The sequence below is a fragment of the Neolamprologus brichardi genome, chromosome 22 (genome assembly GCF_056152115.1).
Source record: "Neolamprologus brichardi isolate AB-2024 chromosome 22, ASM5615211v1, whole genome shotgun sequence".
NCBI lineage: Eukaryota > Metazoa > Chordata > Actinopteri > Cichliformes > Cichlidae > Neolamprologus > Neolamprologus brichardi.
Window position 1 is genome coordinate 8,016,288 of NC_142124.1, and position 20,041 is coordinate 8,036,328.

At 40.5% G+C, this 20,041-nt stretch overlaps 1 protein-coding gene across 1 annotated transcript; it reads right to left on the reverse strand.

The window, feature by feature from the left end:
- Positions 1 to 2,013: 2,013 nt before the first annotated feature.
- Positions 2,014 to 19,055, reverse strand: eloa (elongin A). Its single transcript, XM_087835221.1, has 12 exons — positions 18,949 to 19,055; positions 13,028 to 13,084; positions 12,733 to 12,845; positions 12,004 to 12,539; positions 8,947 to 9,281; positions 6,467 to 6,578; positions 5,807 to 5,959; positions 4,971 to 5,068; positions 4,017 to 4,197; positions 3,746 to 3,875; positions 3,418 to 3,560; positions 2,014 to 3,316 (listed from the first exon to the last, which is right to left on the reverse strand). The coding sequence occupies exons 1-12, from the start codon at positions 19,018 to 19,020 to the stop codon at positions 3,255 to 3,257; spliced, it is 1,992 nt and encodes a 663-aa protein (XP_087691347.1). The 5' UTR covers positions 19,021 to 19,055; the 3' UTR covers positions 2,014 to 3,254.
- Positions 19,056 to 20,041: the final 986 nt, after the last annotated feature.

The window sequence follows — 20,041 nt, forward strand, 5'->3', positions numbered from 1 at the left end:
CCAGAATGAGCAGTCTGTGCGTGTCTTTTCCACAGTTCATTATCATCACTGCAGTGAATTCAACATCCAAAAAAACCAAAACTTTTTGCACTGAATTATTTCAGATTCCTTTCGTGCATTCAGACCAAATTCCCCTTCCCAACCGTTAAATTACTAATAATCACATGGAAAAACATCAAATTAAGCAGCTGAGACTTAAAAGACTGAGAAGTTTTAAAAAATGGCTAATTTTAAAATTAAAATGCGGTGAACAGAATAAAAGCCTTTGGAATTTAATTCAAATGCTTCATTTGTGCTTCAGACTGTTCATTGTACATTTTGTAGGTGAGAAGATATCTAATGTGTTGCATGTCCATATATTGTGGCCCAGTAATAAAGATCCTTAAAAGTAAAATGATTATTTAATTGAACTTGTAGATTATTAGCATGGTGATGTGAATCTGGATCCTTTGATTTTGACTGTTATTAAAGAAAGGGTTAGTCTTAGTTTGAAGAAAAGAAATGGTTGGTATATTCAGTTAGTTCAGCTTTCCCTCGCAAACAGAGCTTTTTCAATGGAACTTATGAGTTTTCAAGACACTTTATTTTGAAAAGAAAAAGATCCCCACAGAAATTGTCATCTGCTACAATGTAGCCACTTTACGACGCGAAGAGGAAAACACAAGCGATGTGCTCTCAGATTGGCTCACGAGTTTTACCACCAAACGTCGGCAGTGTCGCAAACTGTTTACAAGTGCCACATAAAAATAAAAGCGACATCAGCATAAAGCAAAATGTACAAAAACCTGGATTTAATGATGTCCTCATATCAAAAACACGTTCATTACAAGGAATCTGGAAAAGTTATGTGTAAAAGAAAGTGACTATTATACAGGTTAAAAACAAAAATAAAGGAGGCTCCTGCTTCAGTTTTTTTAATAGCTGTTAAACAAAACGTTTCTGTCTCTCATTCATTTAGTCATGTTGAGCCGTGTAAAACGCTCAGCGATTGCTGAACTACTAAAAGTGATGCTGGCCGTTAAGAATAATAACAATAGAAAAAAATATACAGATTTATGTTATTATAAGGTAGTTTTGGTAAGATGGATCACTTCTATAAACCTCCTGCACTGCAGACTTTCTGAGTGACAAAGAGACACCCACACAAACAGCTTCAGGGAAAAAAGTCAATTTTAATAAAAATGACCATATAACATTTATTAAAATCTAATAAAATTACAATTTGTAATCTACTTCCATTCAGGCCCATGTTGTGGGGTGCCAGGTCCCAGTGTTGAAAATAAATACATTTCATCATCATCATCATCATCATGGACTGCAGCTGCAGACAACTTATGTTTCTTTTTCCAAATCTCTCCTCACTCAATCAGTTTGTCACAGTGAAGCAGATAAAAACAGGGAAGCACACATTCGACAGCAGGGAAACATGAATTGAAGCCACAGGAGGGTTAAAGTAAGTCTACGACGCCGCACGCTCTGCTGTGCTTTCATCTTAGCCAAACACATTTTTTTTTAAATGCACCAGGCAAAACATGATTAAAGTCCCCCACCATCCAGCTGATGTCTCGGGTGTCGGGACGTGCACGGTGCATGCGATCAAGAGACAAAACATGAGTAAAAGTGTAAAAGTTTCCCACTGTAGTGTATCATTTGGTCATGAGGAGAAACAACAGCTGACTGTTTTTAAAATAAGAGCCCTTTTTCTGTCCCTTACAAGGAAAAGATTCGCACTTTGGGAAATATGCTCATTACTAGTTTGATTAGAAGACAGATAAAACTATCATCTTTCACATGATAAATATGAACCGCTTGGCTTGGCACAAAGACAGGAAACAAGGGAGAAAAACAAACGTTTAAGCTCATTGTTTAACAAATGTAATCTCTTTAATTGTTATGAAAAGAGAAAATCAAGCATAAATATTAACATTTTGCATGTCAAGTCTACCGTTTCTGACCAGATGGGGAGCTTTTGCGGAAATGCTACTTTGTTCAAATGTCCCCCCCCCCCCACCCCACATTATTTATGAAAGGAAAACTCGATTCAGTTATTAACTGCATTAAGGTTGAGCCCTTGATGCTCAATGTCTGGTCACAGCAGTAAAAATACTGCACTTACGCTATAAATGTGAAAATCCTAGGTGAGTTCCTTTTTGAGTTATCACATTCATACACTTGACCTCTAGTCCTGACCTTGAGGTCGAGGTCACTGAGATTTAAAATCATCTGAGATTTTTAGTAGATGCACCGATGCTATCAATTTCAAAATCCTACACTGCCCTCCCTGCCACCCAAGTGATGACAGTACACTGTCAGCCTTTTACAGGTGAGGGGTTAAAAAAAAAAATGAAAATTTGAAACAAATTGATTAGTGCAATTAGTCACAGACTGTATATAAAAGCTGGATGTGGCCATCATGACATCACCCACTGGTTAGTGGAGCACTGAGTTGAGAGTTTTAAAACTCAGGTGGCTAACATAGTGACTTGTCCACCCACAAATAATTTAAATTATTTAGCAAAAATAATTTACAGCATTAACTTTATTTTTCATTGATTAAGACTTAAAATTAGCAGCTGAGTCCATAAACTCTTCAGGAAAATGTTAACTGAGTTTACGGATCACATTAGAAGAATTTACTCATGGACTTCTATACAATATAATTTCAGAGACGCCCTCTACTGGCCATTAGAAAGAATGCAGGTTTGAGGCAAACTTTTTAAAAAGTCACAAATTTTTTGTGCACGTTTTGGCTGTGTACAAATGTACATGTTAATTAATGACAATTAAAGGTTCTGTTGGGGCTGATTTTGTTACAGCTGAAAACGAGCTGCTCCCCTCTTTCCAGTCTTTGTGCTGCCGGAGAAAGCGATAGAAAAATCCTCTAATCTAACCTCGCAGCAAGAATTCCCCCAAAAACTCTTTCTTTAAAAACCGTCTGCTGGAAAACATGATTCAGTAACAGACTGACTGTGTTTGTGTGTGTCCTTCTACCATGTGTACCATCGTTTAGGATTTAAATACTTAATTTAAGACCCGCAAAACAGACGTCACCACAGAAAAAAAAAACATCAACCCACCCCCACAAAAAAAAAACAAAGAAAAAAAAGGAAGTTAACCATTTTTCCACAAATACTGCAAAGTTCATGTGATGTGTTTGCGGGGCTGAAAGTGTGCGCGCAGGGATGGAGGGTTTCCAGTCCAGTTCCGCTACACTGTAATTAAAATCACATAAAATACATTCAGTCTCTTTCACACTACCGGCGGGAGAATCTGTTCTTGAATGCTTTGATAGTTTTGGCCATCATGGGGGCGATTTCTGTGGGGAAGAAGGAAACAGGAAGAAGTGATTTGTTAGATTAAAAGACACACACACACAGAAAAAAAGAAATCCTCAATGGTGCTTTCAGCAAGACTTACTTTTGACTTGAGGTTTTTCCCGGGCGGCGTGTCCTGCTCCGCTCGGTGCAGAGAAGCGGGATGTTCCAGCGGGAGGAGGGTTGTTTTGGGAGGAAGACGACTGGCTTGATTCTCCGGAGTAGTCAGTGGTAGCCGGTCTTATTCTGAAGGACACAGGAAGAAAGCCACTGAAGTGAATATTAAAAAAAACCCTACACAGCTCTGTCTGCAGCCGTGTGCATCGATAGAGAAGATCTTCCTCCTCGTGATTTAAAACTCAGTCTGTGATATTTATCAGGAAATCTCTAAACATCCTCTCAGTTTCTCCCTGATCTTATTCTGTACTCACTTGATAGGAGCTGCAGCTGCTGTGGAGCTGGCTGTCGAACCACTGGTGGTTCCAAACTTCTCCTGTCGGCGGCGAACATCACGGGGCGGCTTGGCGACAGAGTTAACGTACGCCATCTTAACCTGTCGTCCTGTTAGAGGAAACAACACTCTCAGTCAAACACTCAACAGCCTTAAAAATATAAAAAATGATGATAAGTCATAACTGCTGAAACAAAAAAAATCCCAAAAAGCTTTTTTTTTTGCGCTTTAACTGCAAAAGCTCGTCCCACCTTTGGGTTTGTTGGCATGCGCAGACGTGATATTCTGTGTGAGCATCCTTAATCGCTCCTCGCGCTCGTCGTGCAGCCTCAGGTACAACTCCCTCCATGACTCGTACTCCTGCGGAGACTCCCGCTTGAAGTCGCGCCGACAGTGACGCATCCACAGCTCGTCCGATTCCTCCGTGAACCACTAAAAGGAGGCGAGAAGAATCTTCAAAAAGGGACGTATACCCATGACAAAAAGTGACATTAATACAACTTTCTCAACATCCAAACTTTATATTTTATAATGTTTTCTGGAAAGCTGCAAACTTGCGCAAGACAGAAAAGATGGAGACAAAGAGGAAGGCGACCGACTTTAATGACGAATAACTGCTCTGCTTGTAAAAGTGTTACATGTGTAGCAGCCATTCAGAGTTCATCCTCCTAAGTTTCATAAAATACAGCTTGATAGTTTTTAATAAAGTTTGGAAAAAGAAAGCAAATGATGTTAAAAGATTCATCCACCTTATATTTCTATTGTGAAAACAAAACTTTTGCAGCTTGTGCTTTTAATTCTATTTCAGTGGAATAAAATAAGAAGTGAAAATCCTCTAGATTTTTCACTTCTTATAAAAATACCGGTGGCCACCAATGCTAGCACTCAGCCTCCCAGTAGATACACCTGTGATATCAATCTGAAACTCTTACATCGCCTCGTTCTCGAGTTATCGCATTCACAAACCTGGGTGTCCACGCCGCTCACCTACCGGTACAACGGGGTGACAAAAATATCCCATCAGTCTTTTATGGCTGAAGGATAAAAATCAAAGAGGTCAATGTGGACGTTTTAGCTATTTTTGTGGCTATGTTTTAATTTATAAACCATGACACTGGATTTAAGAACATTTTTCGATTCCTCGCTCCTTCCTTCCTCAGATTAAGCTTTAAGATTAAAAGGTTCACTGAAGTCTGACATGTTACCTGGTTGCTCTGCTCGATGCGGTACAGCTGCTCTGGGGTACATCTCTCCAGAACCGGCTCCAGGATATCGAACGGCACTCCTCCCACCTCGGCGATCGCTGAAAGAGCAGAGAGGTATCGTCAGGGTGGGATTACACTTTTTGTTCATGTGCATGCACAGTTGCAGACCGCAGACACGTTCCTATTCGACAACACAAAAAGCAGTTGGGTGGAGTTCAGGCAAGGACCACAGATGAGTAGATACTGACTTTGAAAGACTTTCTGCTGTACTTTTATCCTTTGTTGTGAACTCTGATCACCTGGTACCTACACAGACCATCACAGTGAGTGAAGAGCAAAACAATAGCACCTTCAAGGCTATGAAATTGCCCCCACGCTATTCATGAACTTAGTCTCTGGCAAGGTTATTAGAGTTATCGTAAAGAGAAAGAGAAACTAAACTTCTCAATACACAAAAGCTAACCCTGATCTGAAACTGTACCGACTCCAAAATCTATTCTGTTCCAAGGTGGGCCAGACGTACATTGCTAAAATTATCCTGCAAATCAGTCCATCACTATCTGAGTAATCCTGCTAACAAACAGGGAAACAGATCAAACCAATCACATACCTCTGTGATGAAACTAAAAACTCTAAAACGTAAAATCCTGCAGTTGTTTAAAAGCAGCAGGCAGAGAAATAAAAGTAAAACACAGAAATTAAACTACACTTTAGATAAAGTTAAACTCCTCTCATCAGCTTTAATATTCATGGTCAAACTCCGTGGCATCATCAGGCCCTTGTTGCCCCCTGCAGGGAGGCTCAAAGACTGAGAAAAATACTGCGTATCCACTCACAGTCGATGTTGTTCTGCAGGACACGGATGCATTGCTCGTACAGCGTCATCATCTTGGGCAGGTAGGCGGTCTTCGATCCTGAGTAGACCACCATCTTGGAGTTAAACCGCTTCCCCGTGAAGCCTGCATCCTCCTCTTCATTGCACACAGGAACTGAAAGTGAAGCGAGCGAACGTCAGAGCGAGCCTGAATGTAGAGGATGAGGAAGAATGTTTGCAGATATGCTGATGCTGGCAAGAAAATCCAGATCAGAACACAATGTGCACGAATGCGAGAAATCGCTCGCAGGTACATGTGTGACCTGATTCAGAAGTGCAAAGATACAGAATGAGGAAAGAAAAGTCTAGAAAGCATCTGTCATTCAGTCAGAAGCGGTTCCTCTCTTCACCTGCTCCTCAGCCACAACTGCACTCAAGTTTCTGCATGAAGTGAGACGTTATGTCACAAAGTTAACTAAAAGTATTTGTTTCTAAGTTAGAACAACAACCACTTAAAAAAAGAAAGAAAACATTTTAAAGTGCTTAATTTATGCACAAATACAGGCACAGAAAGACTCATGGAAGGGTTCACCTTTTTGATGCCAGAGTTTGGTGTTCTCATAGCAGTTAAAGGAGAAATAACATAATGAAGAAGTTTTGATATTGGGGGCGAGGGCCTTACCTTTGCGTCTCTGAGGGGACAGCGGTGTGATGTCAATGGAGGGCAAAGGTCTGTAATTGGGCTGAATCGCTGGCAGCTGGATTTCAGGAACAGTCGGCACAGCTTCGTAAACCTACAACAAGATAAGAAACACTTTATTTATCCCAAAAGATGGGAAATGATCAAATAATCAGAAACAACTCATTATTTGGCTGAAACTATCAGAAAGGTAACAACAGCTCAGAAAGGTAAGGTAGGGTATCAATTAAACAAAAGTCAAGACCTCAATATAAGAAAATCTAAATATGACAGAAGAAGAAGCACAGCTCTAAAATGAATGCTGGTCCTAAACCTGCACAGTAACTGGATGTAGTGATGTGGAAACAGCTCATCAAAGTGAGGGATTTACTCAGAAAGAGGAGAGTTCAACAAGTTCAAGATTTAGCCAATCCCCCGTTTAAGGTCGTCTTCTTGTTCACATTCAGATGGTTTCATGAGCTGCTCTTTATCCTTTTGCTTTTGTAAAACATCCACTTTGTTTTTATTTTGGGGAAATAGATGATCTCACAGGGAGGTAGGAGGTAAAGATTGTGTTTGTGTGGCCAAGAGTTTCCACAGTTAAGGTCATTTCTGCTAAGCCTTCTCTCTCAAACAATCAAGAACATTGCAGTCTGACAAACTCATGTTGCAGAACCTTGTGAATGTCAGTAAAACACAACAGCATTCCCCTGGTTGTGCTGCTGACCTGATGCTCTGACATCAAGCTTTTAAACTGAACTCTTTCATTGGAAACTGCTTTATTCCAGCTGCAGACCCAGCTTTCAACTGTTGCAGCCGATACCTTCCTCTCACTGTCCCTGCTGCAGGTTCCTTCCTTTAATTAAAAACGGAGTTCTTCCTCCCCACTTTCACCAAGTGTCTGTTTTTCCAGGATTGGCTTATTTATCGAGTTTTCATTCTAATAACATAGGGTCGTTATAACATAAAAGCACCCTGAGGTGACTTAATTGAGAATTGATGCTAAATAAATAAGTTTGAAATGAATCGTATTAATACTGTCCAACATTTGACACTTGCACAAGATGCTTTTGACACTCTTATTTGTTTATGTTGAATATGAAGCTCTTCCAGTACACGGTTAGTTTAGCATAGCATAAACATGGACTGACCTTTGTTTGCATTTCTCTGCTTTATCATCTGTATTTCTCACAGTTGCATCATAATTTACAAAATGAGGAACATTTTTTATTAAATAAGACCTTAAACTAGCGATTTAGGCCATAAATGAATCATTAAAGTGTTTACTGAAGTCATAAACCATGTGGGCTTATAGGTAATTTTCCCACAGATTTTACAAGGAGTCGCCCCCTGCTGGCTGTTATAATGAACAATGCAGGTTTAACCTCCTAAGACCCAAACTCTTCCACGGCATGCATTTTTAATTTCTCATTGATAGTTGGGCTGATTGGGTCCTCTTGAATGTAAAAACAAAGTTGTTTTTTTTTACTTAATTTTTGTTTCTAAGAAAAATGAGAGCCACATATGAGGATATTTGTTTAAAATTTCGATAGAACAGTAGCAGCATAATGTCCTCGTAAGTGGATATCAGGCCCCTGTACAGCAAAATTGAGTACTTTGGTCTAAATAACCCAAAATGTGATGTCGCAGGGTCCTAGGAGGTTAAAGCACTCCTGTGCAGGCCTCACTTTTCACACCCGGAGGCTACACCTATGTTGTATCTGCAATCTGTGGTTGGTGTTTCTACTTTCTGCTTCTCTCTGCATCACCTTGACACTGGAGTTATCAACTGTTGCTAGGAAACGAAGTCCCACAAGATAAAAGCTAAGCTAAGCTTTCTGCAAAAAAAACGCAGCCCAGGCTAAAGGCATCTCATGATGAAAATGATGTTGGTGAAAAACATGTTGGTGATGTTTTCACCAACATGACACCATCAGAGTTCTAAATGCAAAACCGACGGCAGCAAGCAGCAAGTTCTACAATCACTGCAGAGCCTTTAATGTCACAATGAGTGGATGAACCCTCTGAGCTGTCAGTCTGAAGTGAAGGAACCCTACACAAATGTCAGCTGCAGTTTTCCTCACTGAAAAAACTCTGACAGCTGCAGAAGACGCTCACAGAAGGAGCTTGAGTTACGGCTCACTCCAAGGTTAGAAAAGTACGTTTACACCCTGAAAACTAAAGCTGAGTCATCGGTTTAAACACTGACTCATGCTTGAAATTTAAAAAAAATGCTCATCGATGCTATCAGAGATCTGCTCTGGGTTTTGGCAGTCGTTTTCTTCTACTCCAAGTCATCCTTAAGGACGATTTAGCACCTGTTAGAGGTCTAGTTTTACCTTTTCACACTGTTAAGCAGGAGTTTCTTTACAATAGCTGAACAGATCATGGCATCGCACAGACCTGACAAATTTCCCCATTTTGCTGATTTTCTATGTTGATTAAATAAAAAGACAAATAACATGTTTTAAAAAGGTTGGTACCTCCTTGCTTCTCGATGGTGTCGTCACCGCTGTCCCCGAATGCGTCCTCTTGGTACTCTGAGCGCCGTTCGCTTTGCGCGCTTTGGAAGAAGAAGAGGACGAAGAGGAGGATGCAGGTGGAGGTGGAGGTGTTCGTGTGCGATGGGAAGACGACGTTGACGAGGAGGAGTGAGACGGCCGACTGTGCGATGAAGCTGAAGCTGACGGTGTCTTCTTTTTCTTCTTCACAGACGTCGGGGCGTCGTATGTGAGGAAGGACTCGAAGGACATGGTGGGCACCTCGAAGTCCTCTTCTTCCTCCTTAGGTGGAGAGTCCTTCGGCACTCGTGGTCGCCCTAAAAGATGAAGATCATAATTTATTATACTGCATTAATTTCTCTTAAAATATTCAACAAATGACAAATATAAAACAAAGACTTTAATCCAGGATTTTATTTTGGATTTATGGACATCAGCACTTTTGTAAGAGTAGAATTTAAGGCAGGAAGCAAAGAAATCAGAGGAATTCTTGTCTGGAGGAATGATCGGAATGATGTAGTAGGCTATCTGGCTAACGGTGCAGCACAATTCACATGTTATTGCTCACAAAACAACACATATGACCTGGACCTTTGAGCGCAATGTCTGTGAAGACCCATTAGGTGACCACTCTGTGTAAACTAGATTCAAACCTGAGGAGGAGGAGTGATTCTCGTGAACGGACAGACAGACGGGTGCCACGCCACAGCTTAAGCGTTTCTATTTTATTGACCAGATGAGCTAAAAACCGAGAGGTGCATGACAAACTCACATAACCTCATGACCATAATTTTTTGTACGCAAGAGCACCAACAGCGACATCATCGACACGCCTGAATACCTCACCTAAGAGGCGTCCAGGAAGCGTCCCAGTCAGACGCCTAAACCACCTCATCTTGCTCCTGTCGATGTGGAGGAACAGCGTTTCCTTGTCTGATCTCTAACGCAGAGCCCAGGCATCCTTTAGATGAAACTCATTTCTGCTGATTGCATCAACGATCATCACTATAGGTGAGGGTGAGGACGCAGACTGACCGGTAAATCGACACGCTCCGCTCCCTCCAGCACAACGGACCGTTACAGCCTCCTCATAAGTGAAGTTTTAATTACTATTACAATATAAAAATTGTTAACTCCTAATTACTAGTGACTAACTAATTACTCAGTCACCTAACAACACACACTCCTCTTCTGCTTCACACATGCATGCTGTGGTTAATGAACCAAACAAGAAAACAGTTTGAAAATCTCACTTTGTCACTTCCTGTCAGAGGAGTTTCTCGTGCTGTTTCTACGATTGCTCAGTTCCTCAGAACAGGAAGTCACTCTGTGTTGTGGCCATATTTCTTGATCCAAGCTGATAAAACACACACAACCTTCCTGTTGCACAGAGCTGCACAAATGACCACACAATGATTGCCTTTAACCTTCTATAGTAATTGTTTTGACTGTGGTATAAGCACCAGAAATCAAGAGTTAAATGACAGAAAGAAGATTATTTAAGTGCCCCTAAATCTCACGGCTTATTTCCTTCATAGCAAAGTAAAACATTACAACAAGAAGATGGTTATCTTTCAGTAAGACATTTATGGGCTTTTAGTGAGGAGAAGATGGTGTAGTTATAGTTTAAATTGTTATTCAGGCTACATGTAACAAATTAATTCTCACATATTTGGTATCTTTAGATAAACTGGGATCTTGAGTGGAACATGAAAAATGATTTCTGTGAACCTGATATTTGACTGCAGTCTTTTAAAGATTAAAAAGACTGGTCAACTGCTTTTAAAAGGTTAATTTGTTATTCAAATGAGACTCGAGTGATAGAGGCTGTATCCCAATTCAGGGTCTGCAGCCTTAAAGTACGCAGCCTCAACGATCCTCAAGGGCCGCGTACTTAAAGACCGCTAAGGCCGGAAGTGCGAGGCTTGTGAAATGGGACGGTCTAGCCTCCGTCGCGCTGCCCAGGTTGCCTAGCAACCATGATACTAACAGCTGGAAACGTTTCATACAGCTTTGTTTGACAGACATGAAGGAGAAAATCTTTTGTTCATTTGTTTGTTTGTTTCTACATGAGCTTTGATCATTCTCTGTAAGATTAAGGTCAGCTATTGAACCGCGTATATTTTAAAATAAAGGCTTTAAAACCAAGTTAGTACAAACGTCACTAATGTCACATAACTTTGCCGACCGTAATGTTTTAATGTTTTTCATTATTAAACATTTGCACAGAAATAAGTGACATAATATTCAGTACTTACTTAAAGTTTACTCTTCGGGGGCCCCTCATCCGCCGTTTTTTTTTGGCAAAATTATCCACACCCACCGCTGCGCTATGCATTCTGGGATGTGTTGGGCCACGAAGTCTACACCGCCACGTCCTTAAAATTCAGGGAAATGAAGGACGCATTTGAGGGCCGCATTTCGAGCAGCCCTCGAATTGGGACAGCCTTCGTCACGTTGCTGTGACGTAATCGGCCTTAAAATGCGGCCTTTAAGGCTGCAGACCCTGAATTGGGATACAGCCATAGTCACCTGTACGCGCCCACAAGCAGGGCAACAGGAAGGTGTCTCAGCGAGCTGCAGATGTTTTGATTTTAAACTGTTTTAAAGTGCTCATAATTCTCCAGATGTTTTTTTCTTCTGTTATCTTTAGATTAACCACTGCTATCAGTTACTCGAGCAGCTGGTTATTGTTTCCTGTCGTGGTTGGGGGCAGCTGCCTACATAGGCAGGTGCTGTAGCTCTTGTGAATTTTATTAATAAAGCGCCAAATAGCAACAACAGTCGCCTCAAGGCGCTTTATATTGTAAGGTAGACCCTACAACAACACATACAGAGAAAAAGCCAACAATCATATGACCCCCTATGAGCAAACACTTTAATGACAGGGGGAAGGAAAAACTCCCTTTTAACAGAAGAGAACCCTCCAGGAGAACCAAGCTCAGGGAGGGGCGGCCATCTGCTGCGACCGGTAGGAAGACAGGACAAAAGACATGCTGTGGAAGAGAGATAGAGATTAATAACAAGTATCGAACTCACCTTCATCTCCTCCTTTCTTCTTCTCCTCCTTCCTGCTGTCATGCGTGGTTGACTTCTTGCTGTGTTTAGCAGCCTTCTGTACCGGACTCTGATGTCTCTCTCGGTCTCCGCTTCGCTTCTTCCCCTGACTCCCTCCGCCTTCTCTATCGCTATTCGTCTGTGCGTGGCGTTGCCGCCGCTCCTCGTCTCGGTTTCGGTCGCTGTGGTGGTTCTTGCTCGGCTCCTTGTTTGGTTTGGTGTGGCGGACGTCTTTGCGGGAAACAGGGGGAGGAGGTGGCAGCGGGCTGGGTTCAGGTTCGGGCTCGGGGCTTTCGTATTCGTCTGAGTGATACCCTCCTCGCTGTGGGGGACTGTACTGGTCGTGCTGAGGAGGTGAGGGCGAATAGTTGGTGTGGTAACCTCTTTCCTCCTCTTCCTCCTCTGCGTAGGAGCGGTCTTCCTCAGGCGAGGGCTCTCGGGGACGTTTATGGTCTCCTCTGCCGCTCGCGTCGTGGCCTCGAGCCTGCGCGTGAGATCTGGAGCCGTGGCTGTTGGGTCTGAGGAAGAAAGATGGAGACAGAACTCAGTTTTTGCAGATGACGCCATTTAATTTTGGGGTTTTATTTTGAAGGTTTGGATCTTCTGTCCTGAAAAGTCATCGTTACACACGACCATTGCAGAAACAGAGCACACAGCGTACAGACATATGAGAGCTAAAGTCATGTCAAGGCAGAGGTGTGCAGCCGATACCTGTCTCCAGACTGAGGAACCAGTTTCTTCCATTTGGCTACGAGATTTTTTGCCACTTCTCCAGCTAATTCATGTTTCCTGAAGGAGTTCACAGCCTTTCCCACTCCAGTTTCCTACGAGAGAAATTCCCAGATTTAACAGTCATGCTTTGGCAGCTCCAGGCAAGCGATTTATTTGGCCAGAAACAAGTTCAGGAGGGAAGCTGTCAACCTGCTGTCCCACTCATTTATCTGGAATATTTTCCCTCTGATTTTTGCATCAACAGTTTGGAGGTGATGAAACAACACATCCTTACCACCAATATGTCCACAGTCATAGGAAGCTCCCCGAGTCTTTTCAGAGTCTTCAGCAGCTGAAATAAAAAGAAAGGAAAAACTAATTTATCATTTGGAGAAAGAGTCCCGATTCCACCACAGAGCCTTTCCTTATTTTATGTCACAGTGATGGTTGTTCATATTAGACGAAGCCAAAGACTCAAATATTGCAGACGTAACCACCTGTTCTTCAAACCTTTTGTTTGTGAGATACAGTCAATCACAAGAAAGTTGGACTTAAGGGAAACAGAGTGTAAGATAAATTATTTTGAATCAAGAACCGTGTAAAAGCTACTCTGGTAGAGTCCAGCAATAACAATATAGAGCTGAAATTAAGCAGAATGAGTTTGTTTAAATTTATTTTCCTACAACAGTTACTGAAGCTGCTGTTTTGGTAAATATTACTGTTGAGCCCCTGAAAGGTGACAGAGGAGATTATTCCTGCCTTTGTTTTAATCCACATGAAGAGTTGGCGTGTTGGTGTTTTACAGTTAAAGGAATAACCTGATGCTACATTTAGTGCTCGTTACATGAGGGTTGGGCTCTGCTGGTCGTGAGCTCAGCCTGATACTGAACACGTGAAGATATGATGATTATCGCTGTGACTTTGGCTGCTGCTGTGCTTAATGCTTTGCAGTGGAAAAGTCCAGCAGATCCATTTGAACCTGAGCTGCTTCTATGACACACAGCAGGAGCCCAGGCTGGATTTCCACCAGCTCACGCTGCGCCTGTTTATCAGCTACAACTGTTAACTTTACTAAAGCTTCTAATTAGCCCACTGTTACTGTTTTCACACATAAAACCTGCTTTAAAATTTTCAAAAACTTTGAGAGCTCATCCTCAACTAACCTGGTCCAAACTAGCCCAGTGAATGGCTTTGGACAGTGAGGTGTGAGGACTAAAAACGGAAAGACCACAAACTTTATTATTTGGTACTAAAATACACATAAGACAGCTAATTAAATGTATTTAGAACTTCTTCACATTAAAATAAAGGCGGATTTTTATACAGCTGTTTAAGTGGTCTGACCCACGTGATATTAAATTGAGCTGTACTGTGTGGCCCGCCTGACACCTGTGGTTTAAACAGATACACAAGTGTGTCATAAAAACAATCCTTATAAGGAATTGTGACAATAGCAGTAAATTTGCTGGGACTGTTGTGGCCCGTTAACAGGTGACTGCTAGGCAACATAATGTAATCGTAGTATAATAAGAGATAAGAGGCCTAAATTTGCATCCACACTGGAAGAGATTTGCTCGTCTTGTGTCACTTTGAGGCAGATGTTAATGTATAATATATTTACTAGCAGTCCAAAATTCTTTGGCAGTGGTTTGGCATTGACCATGTGAGGAATTTCTTATAAGCATATACAAGAGCTAAAGTTTGTGGGGTTTTTTTTTGTCTTTGTACACTTTTGTATTTTCATTTTATTTCCCAGTAAAAACAGAGGATTCAGATGCTAATCATCTTTAGGTTTCAGCAGGGATCCATCCACACAACACCTCCTTTTGAGACTCAGCAGAGCCAATTAAAATGTGGGACACTGTCTGAATAGACGGGTGGGGAGTTGATATGCTGTACAGGCCCAGGTAAAAAGTAGGACATGCGGTCACCCTTAATATAACATACACTGGGATGAGTGCATCTGGATAATGAGTAAAGAATCATGGGTGATGAAGTTTTATTCATACATTTGTGCTGTTTCCTGTTATTTTGTCATAATGAATAAGACATAAACGTAAAATGAAGAAGCAGGGTATATTTCCTGTGCCAATTTGAAATATTTATTCTTAACTTTTCTCTTTAACGTCTGCAGAGTCTTCACAAGTAACACAAGATGATTTACCCTTTTGTGCTTGCCTTAAAAATGTCCCGCACTAATTCTAGTTTAAATAAAGGTCGACACATTTACAGATGGATCCCTACTGAAACCCAAAGATGTTATCCCATAGAACGGCAGCTGTAATAACAGTCTGAACACTGAACCCAACCATTCAACGACTGCAAAACCAACTAAAACATCTCGAAAACATTTCATTTAAATCAAACACATTAAAAAACAATAAACCGGGGAAGCTAGGGTAAACTCAAGGAAATTTTGAGCATTCAACAATTAATTTCCTACATTTCATGCCTCAATTTGCACTTTTTCCAAGATCAGTTTAGAAGGAAAAATAAAAAGGAAAAATCTTTTTTTTTAATTTTACATAAAGGATTTTTCCTTTATGTAAAGGAAAACACAGGAATCAGTTCAAAAGAATCTAAAATGAAATGCAATGACACTCTAAGCTATTTTCAAATAATTATTCTCAATTTTTCTAATGTATCAATTTTTAAAACATTTTGTCGCCCATCAATATTTATTCTTGTCATCTTTAGTTTGCCTGGTTCCTGACCAGTCAGACTGTAATGACCTGACTGCTTTTGAGTCTTTGTATTTGGATCGGTAACCTCTTAAAATATTACTTTTCCATGTCTGAAATAAACTAACTCTCCATTTTCAACCTTTCAACCATGTTCAGTAACAGATTCTGAGGTTTCAGCCAAGCCTCTGGAGAAGACATAAGTCCTCTGCCCGAGGATTTCAAGGTACTGCTGCAAACGGTTCAAATAAACGTCTGAGATGTAGCTGAAGGTGACTAAAGAAGGTCTTAAAGGCAATCAGTCTGTTACAGTCAGGCATGATGAGATGAAGGCAGGGATAAGATTCAGTGCGTTTTGATTACATGATTGCATTATTAGGTTTGTATTATTTGGGACCCAGTGGCAAGGCTTTGTGTTTTTGTATGTTTCTCCTGCAAAGTCCGAGTCACTTAAACAACTGGTACATCACAATTCATTATATATTAAAACTGGAAAAGTGAACAGGGCGTTAAAGCAGATTTTCGTGCATTTCCTCCCTGAGATTTTCTCGGTAGAGAGGCTCCATCTGCTCCGTGGACCTGCTTTATATGAAACTTGCAGCTGCTGTCTGACTCACACTATCTGCGCTCAGCTCTGCGCCATCACTGCTAAAGGATGAGGTGGCCTAACGTGGCAGAGCTGTTAGAAAACCTTTGCCCTCCTGATTTTTGCGTCTTCTTTTGCAGTTAAAGCTTCACTTGTGCAGCTTGTTTGTGCTCAGCAAACGCATCACACGCATCCACGCTGCTTTGTTACACACCAGCAGTAAACAAAGGCGAAGCCAAGAGGCCGTGTGTCACCATTTACACGCTTTTATCTCCAATTTTCTTTAACAATAGACTCCGGGTTTGGACATGAGTAGGAGCCCAGCTCCAGTTAACCAGAATCGGGTAAATCTCAGAGGCCTGTCGCCGCTGAGCTGTCACTACTTTCTAACGTTAGCTAGCTGAACGGCTAACGACTGCTCTAGCTTCGAGTTTGGTTTTCGGCTAAAATATATCGTGTTTGGTGCAGCTGCTCCGATAGAAGGCAGATAATCAATCCATATGTACTAACAACGAGCTGACAACCGTTACACTGAGCTGAAAATGTAGGGTTAAACAACTACGTTATAACAAGTTAAAACCCCTTAATTACTGTGACGTCCCACACGGTGCCTTCACAGGCTGTCGGAACACACTGAGATACTAAGAAACGATTGTGTTTGTGGTGACGCCCTTCTGAAATACTATTGTTAAGAGAAATTAAAAAAAGAAGATTACTTTAGACACAATAAGAAATCACATAAATACGGTAAATGCCTCTCTACAATTTGAATTGATGCAATAACAGATAATGGTCATTTAGCAAGAAATACCCAGATATTGTCTTGTCCAAACTGGCCAAATGATTCAGCTAAACAGCCAAATAACACGCATTTACATTTTATTCAATCATTTGCATTTCAATTAAAGTCCCTAAAGGTCCCTGAAATATAAATTTAAACACTGCTACATAATTATGGTTTACTAAATGATCAGCTTTTTATTTTTAATCTATTTTAACTAGAGCCTGGCCGGTCCCTTAGCCAATATCAGCTATTTGCAGTGTTTGAATCGGTGTCTAAATTTACAATGGTCAATAAATGAAAGTTAAGAAAGTAAAGAGATGGGAGAAACACCATTCAACCATATTATGAGTTGTGATGTTCCACAGTTTGTCCACCAGAGGGCGCTCTGCAGCTTCCCTGCTGGCAACAGGAGACATATACAACAAACGTGGCTGATGTCAGGGAAATTTGTTTATGTTTTGTGTGTTTTAAAGATTATAAATATCTATATATATAAAATAATATTGTATTTTTATCTAATCAGATATTGGTATTACTCACACTTTAAATTGAATGTATCCTATCTCTGAAATAAATCCCACAATTCTGTGGGCTACAGAGGGTCATGACATTTTCAGTTTATATAATCAATGTGTATGACTAATTTAAATAAGTTTAATTATATTACAATATATATTACAATATACAAATATATTACAATTACTTGCTATAACTGAAAATAAATGGTTGAAAAAAATATATAGATTCAGATTTTAAAACATCCAGGGAGACGACAGGCTGTGTGAATTGTTCTTACTGTGATGAGGTAAAATTTAAAAATGCAGAGCTGTTTAGGGAATTTGGTGTTTTCTGCATGACACAGTAAAAAAAACCCCAATAAACAAAATCACAAATATGAACAACACCATGCCAAAATTTTTTGTTAATCTATTACTCAGTAAGTTGCATTTTAGAAATGTAAAAATGTGTACGACTAGCACAGATGCAGCTTCTGTTAACAAGTAAATGACCTGATGCGTGCTCAATCTTCCAGGTAAGAAAATCCCTGGAAGTTGACTCTGTTAATCTGGATGTGACGTTTTCAGTGGGAGAAATGTTTTGTCATTCATCCAAGTGACTTTTTCAGTCTCTGCTTCACTGAGTGACTGAAGAACTCACTTGAATGAGTGACGAACTGTTTTGGGAAATACACGACCTGTTATTATTGTGCAAGAAGGAAAAAGGAACTTTAACTCTTACACTAAAGGGAAAAATAACCAGAACTGTGTTTAAAATATTAGTAACAACCTGTTTGAGTGGAGTTTAATTACTATGTAAAAAAAAGTGCAGGAAAGTGACAGGAAAGTGCAGAATTTGGACCAATCATGCCTGCATTTACATTCTCCCCTGAAGGCCCATGTTGAGACTGCCATAAGCATTGTAGTGTTAAAACATGTTGAATTTCCTGACTGACAGACCTACCCCCATATCTACAGAGGACTGTCATAGAGGACCTATAGAGTGAGTCTTCCTCACTGGCCTAGTTAACAGCTGAAGCTGCAGCCTCACACATGAGTGATAAATGGAAATCCTATTAGCTATATTGGTTTAAGGAGGCAAGAGTAACTGTTTATATACCAAACACATCAATGCCCAGAATCAGTGTCAGATTAGTGGCAGGTATGATTTCCTTGGTGTATACTTTCATTATCCCTATAATAAATTACACCCAAATCATAATCCCAAACATCTGTTGTACACAGCAACAGACAGTGGCGATATTTACACTACAACTATGGTTTATATTATGATTTCAACATGTAGAAATGATGAGAAGTATTGAAAATGTGAATTGTTGATCTTATTCTCCTAATTTTAAATACTTTCGTTATCATACAGTTATCCCAATGCTAATCTAATACTCTGCAAATGAATTAGATTAGTATTGTATTGCAAATAAAGCTGCCACTTCAGGAAACTGCTGATGCTTCATCATCACAGTCTGAATCGAGAAATGTGAGAAGACAGAGTCGGAGAGCGAGCCGTGAACGCAGCATTTAAAAAACGTTACGACTTTCTGGGAGCCGTCGCCGTGACCGCGGCTTCCTCACGTCTGTCGGTCACGTTTTGCGGAACGATCGGTGCTGACCACCAAACGTGTCCGTGTCGACCTGCTGGGCCGTTACCTTTCGGGGCTCCTGGTTCTCCTGGAGCCGGGACTGAAGTCTCTCCACTGTTTCCAGCAGTTCCTCCGCCATGTTTACTGCTGGTACCCTGTCGCCCGGAAACGGTTTGATCCAGACCGAGCAGAGAAAGGGAAGAAACGAGGCGACTTCCGGTACCTGGGACGACGGAGTTTAGAAAATAAAAGCCCAGGGCCAGGAAGAAAAAAACAAAACAAAAACAGAACGTAATTCAAACGTAATTCAACATGTACATTCATTTAAGATGTAGCATTTTTTTTTTTTAACTCTTAATGATTTAAAACAATCTGAAAGCAAAATAAACACAATAAAGTGAACTAACTATAAAAGTATTAGTTTGTTTTCCACAAAAAAATTGAACATATCTACTAAAAAAAAAAACTAAGCTTATGGCGTAAACTCACAGCATCTTATTCAGTTTGGCTACCATACCCCCAAACAGATTTAGCTTCACTAAAGTAACATTAAAAAAAAAATGTTCATAAGCACAGACAAAGCAGAGATGCTGTCAACCACAGACTGACTGGAAGGGTCACTTTAAAACAAGAACACCCATTCATTGAATTCCTCTATCAACAATTGTTTCCAGGGGACCAGCTTCAACATTTCTGAATGCACTTGCATATACTGTAGCGTCTCCTAGAGCTTGTACAAAAAGTCACAAATGTCTTCCACGTTAAATGTATTGGTATCACTGATTATGCGTTATTATAAGTTGGAGCTGGATGTTTTCCTCAGAGTTATGCCATAAGATTCATTCTTAAAACTACAGTGTTGGTTGACTTACTGTTAATTTTTTCTTTTATACAAAGGAAAGCTACTTTCAGCTACCTCCTTATTCACAAAGGGTCAGGACAGCAGTTAGCTTCACATGTTTGATTTAGCAGATTTTTTTTTTTACACCAGTTACCCTCCTGACATAACGCCAAGAGGATATGTGTCTTTTCTTGGGATCAAACCAGGAGTCATTTGCTTGCTATGTGATATGTGAACCACTGCATTATCCAAGCATCTCATCAGGAATCACAAACCTGTAGCTGTCTGGTTTGTTTGGATTTGAATTTCTGATATTTAT

Bases quoted from the DNA above. Each gene is read 5' to 3' on its own strand.
- eloa (XM_087835221.1), bottom strand. From the start codon at position 19,020: ATGGCGGAGGAACTGCTGGAAACAGTGGAGAGACTTCAGTCCCGGCTC. The intron at 9,282-12,003 runs GTGAGTTCGATA...TTCATCTTTTAG, and splicing joins GAAGAAAGGAGGAGATGAAG to GGCGACCACGAGTGCCGAAG. The intron at 4,198-4,970 runs GTAACATGTCAG...GCCTCCTTTTAG, and splicing joins GCATCGAGCAGAGCAACCAG to TGGTTCACGGAGGAATCGGA.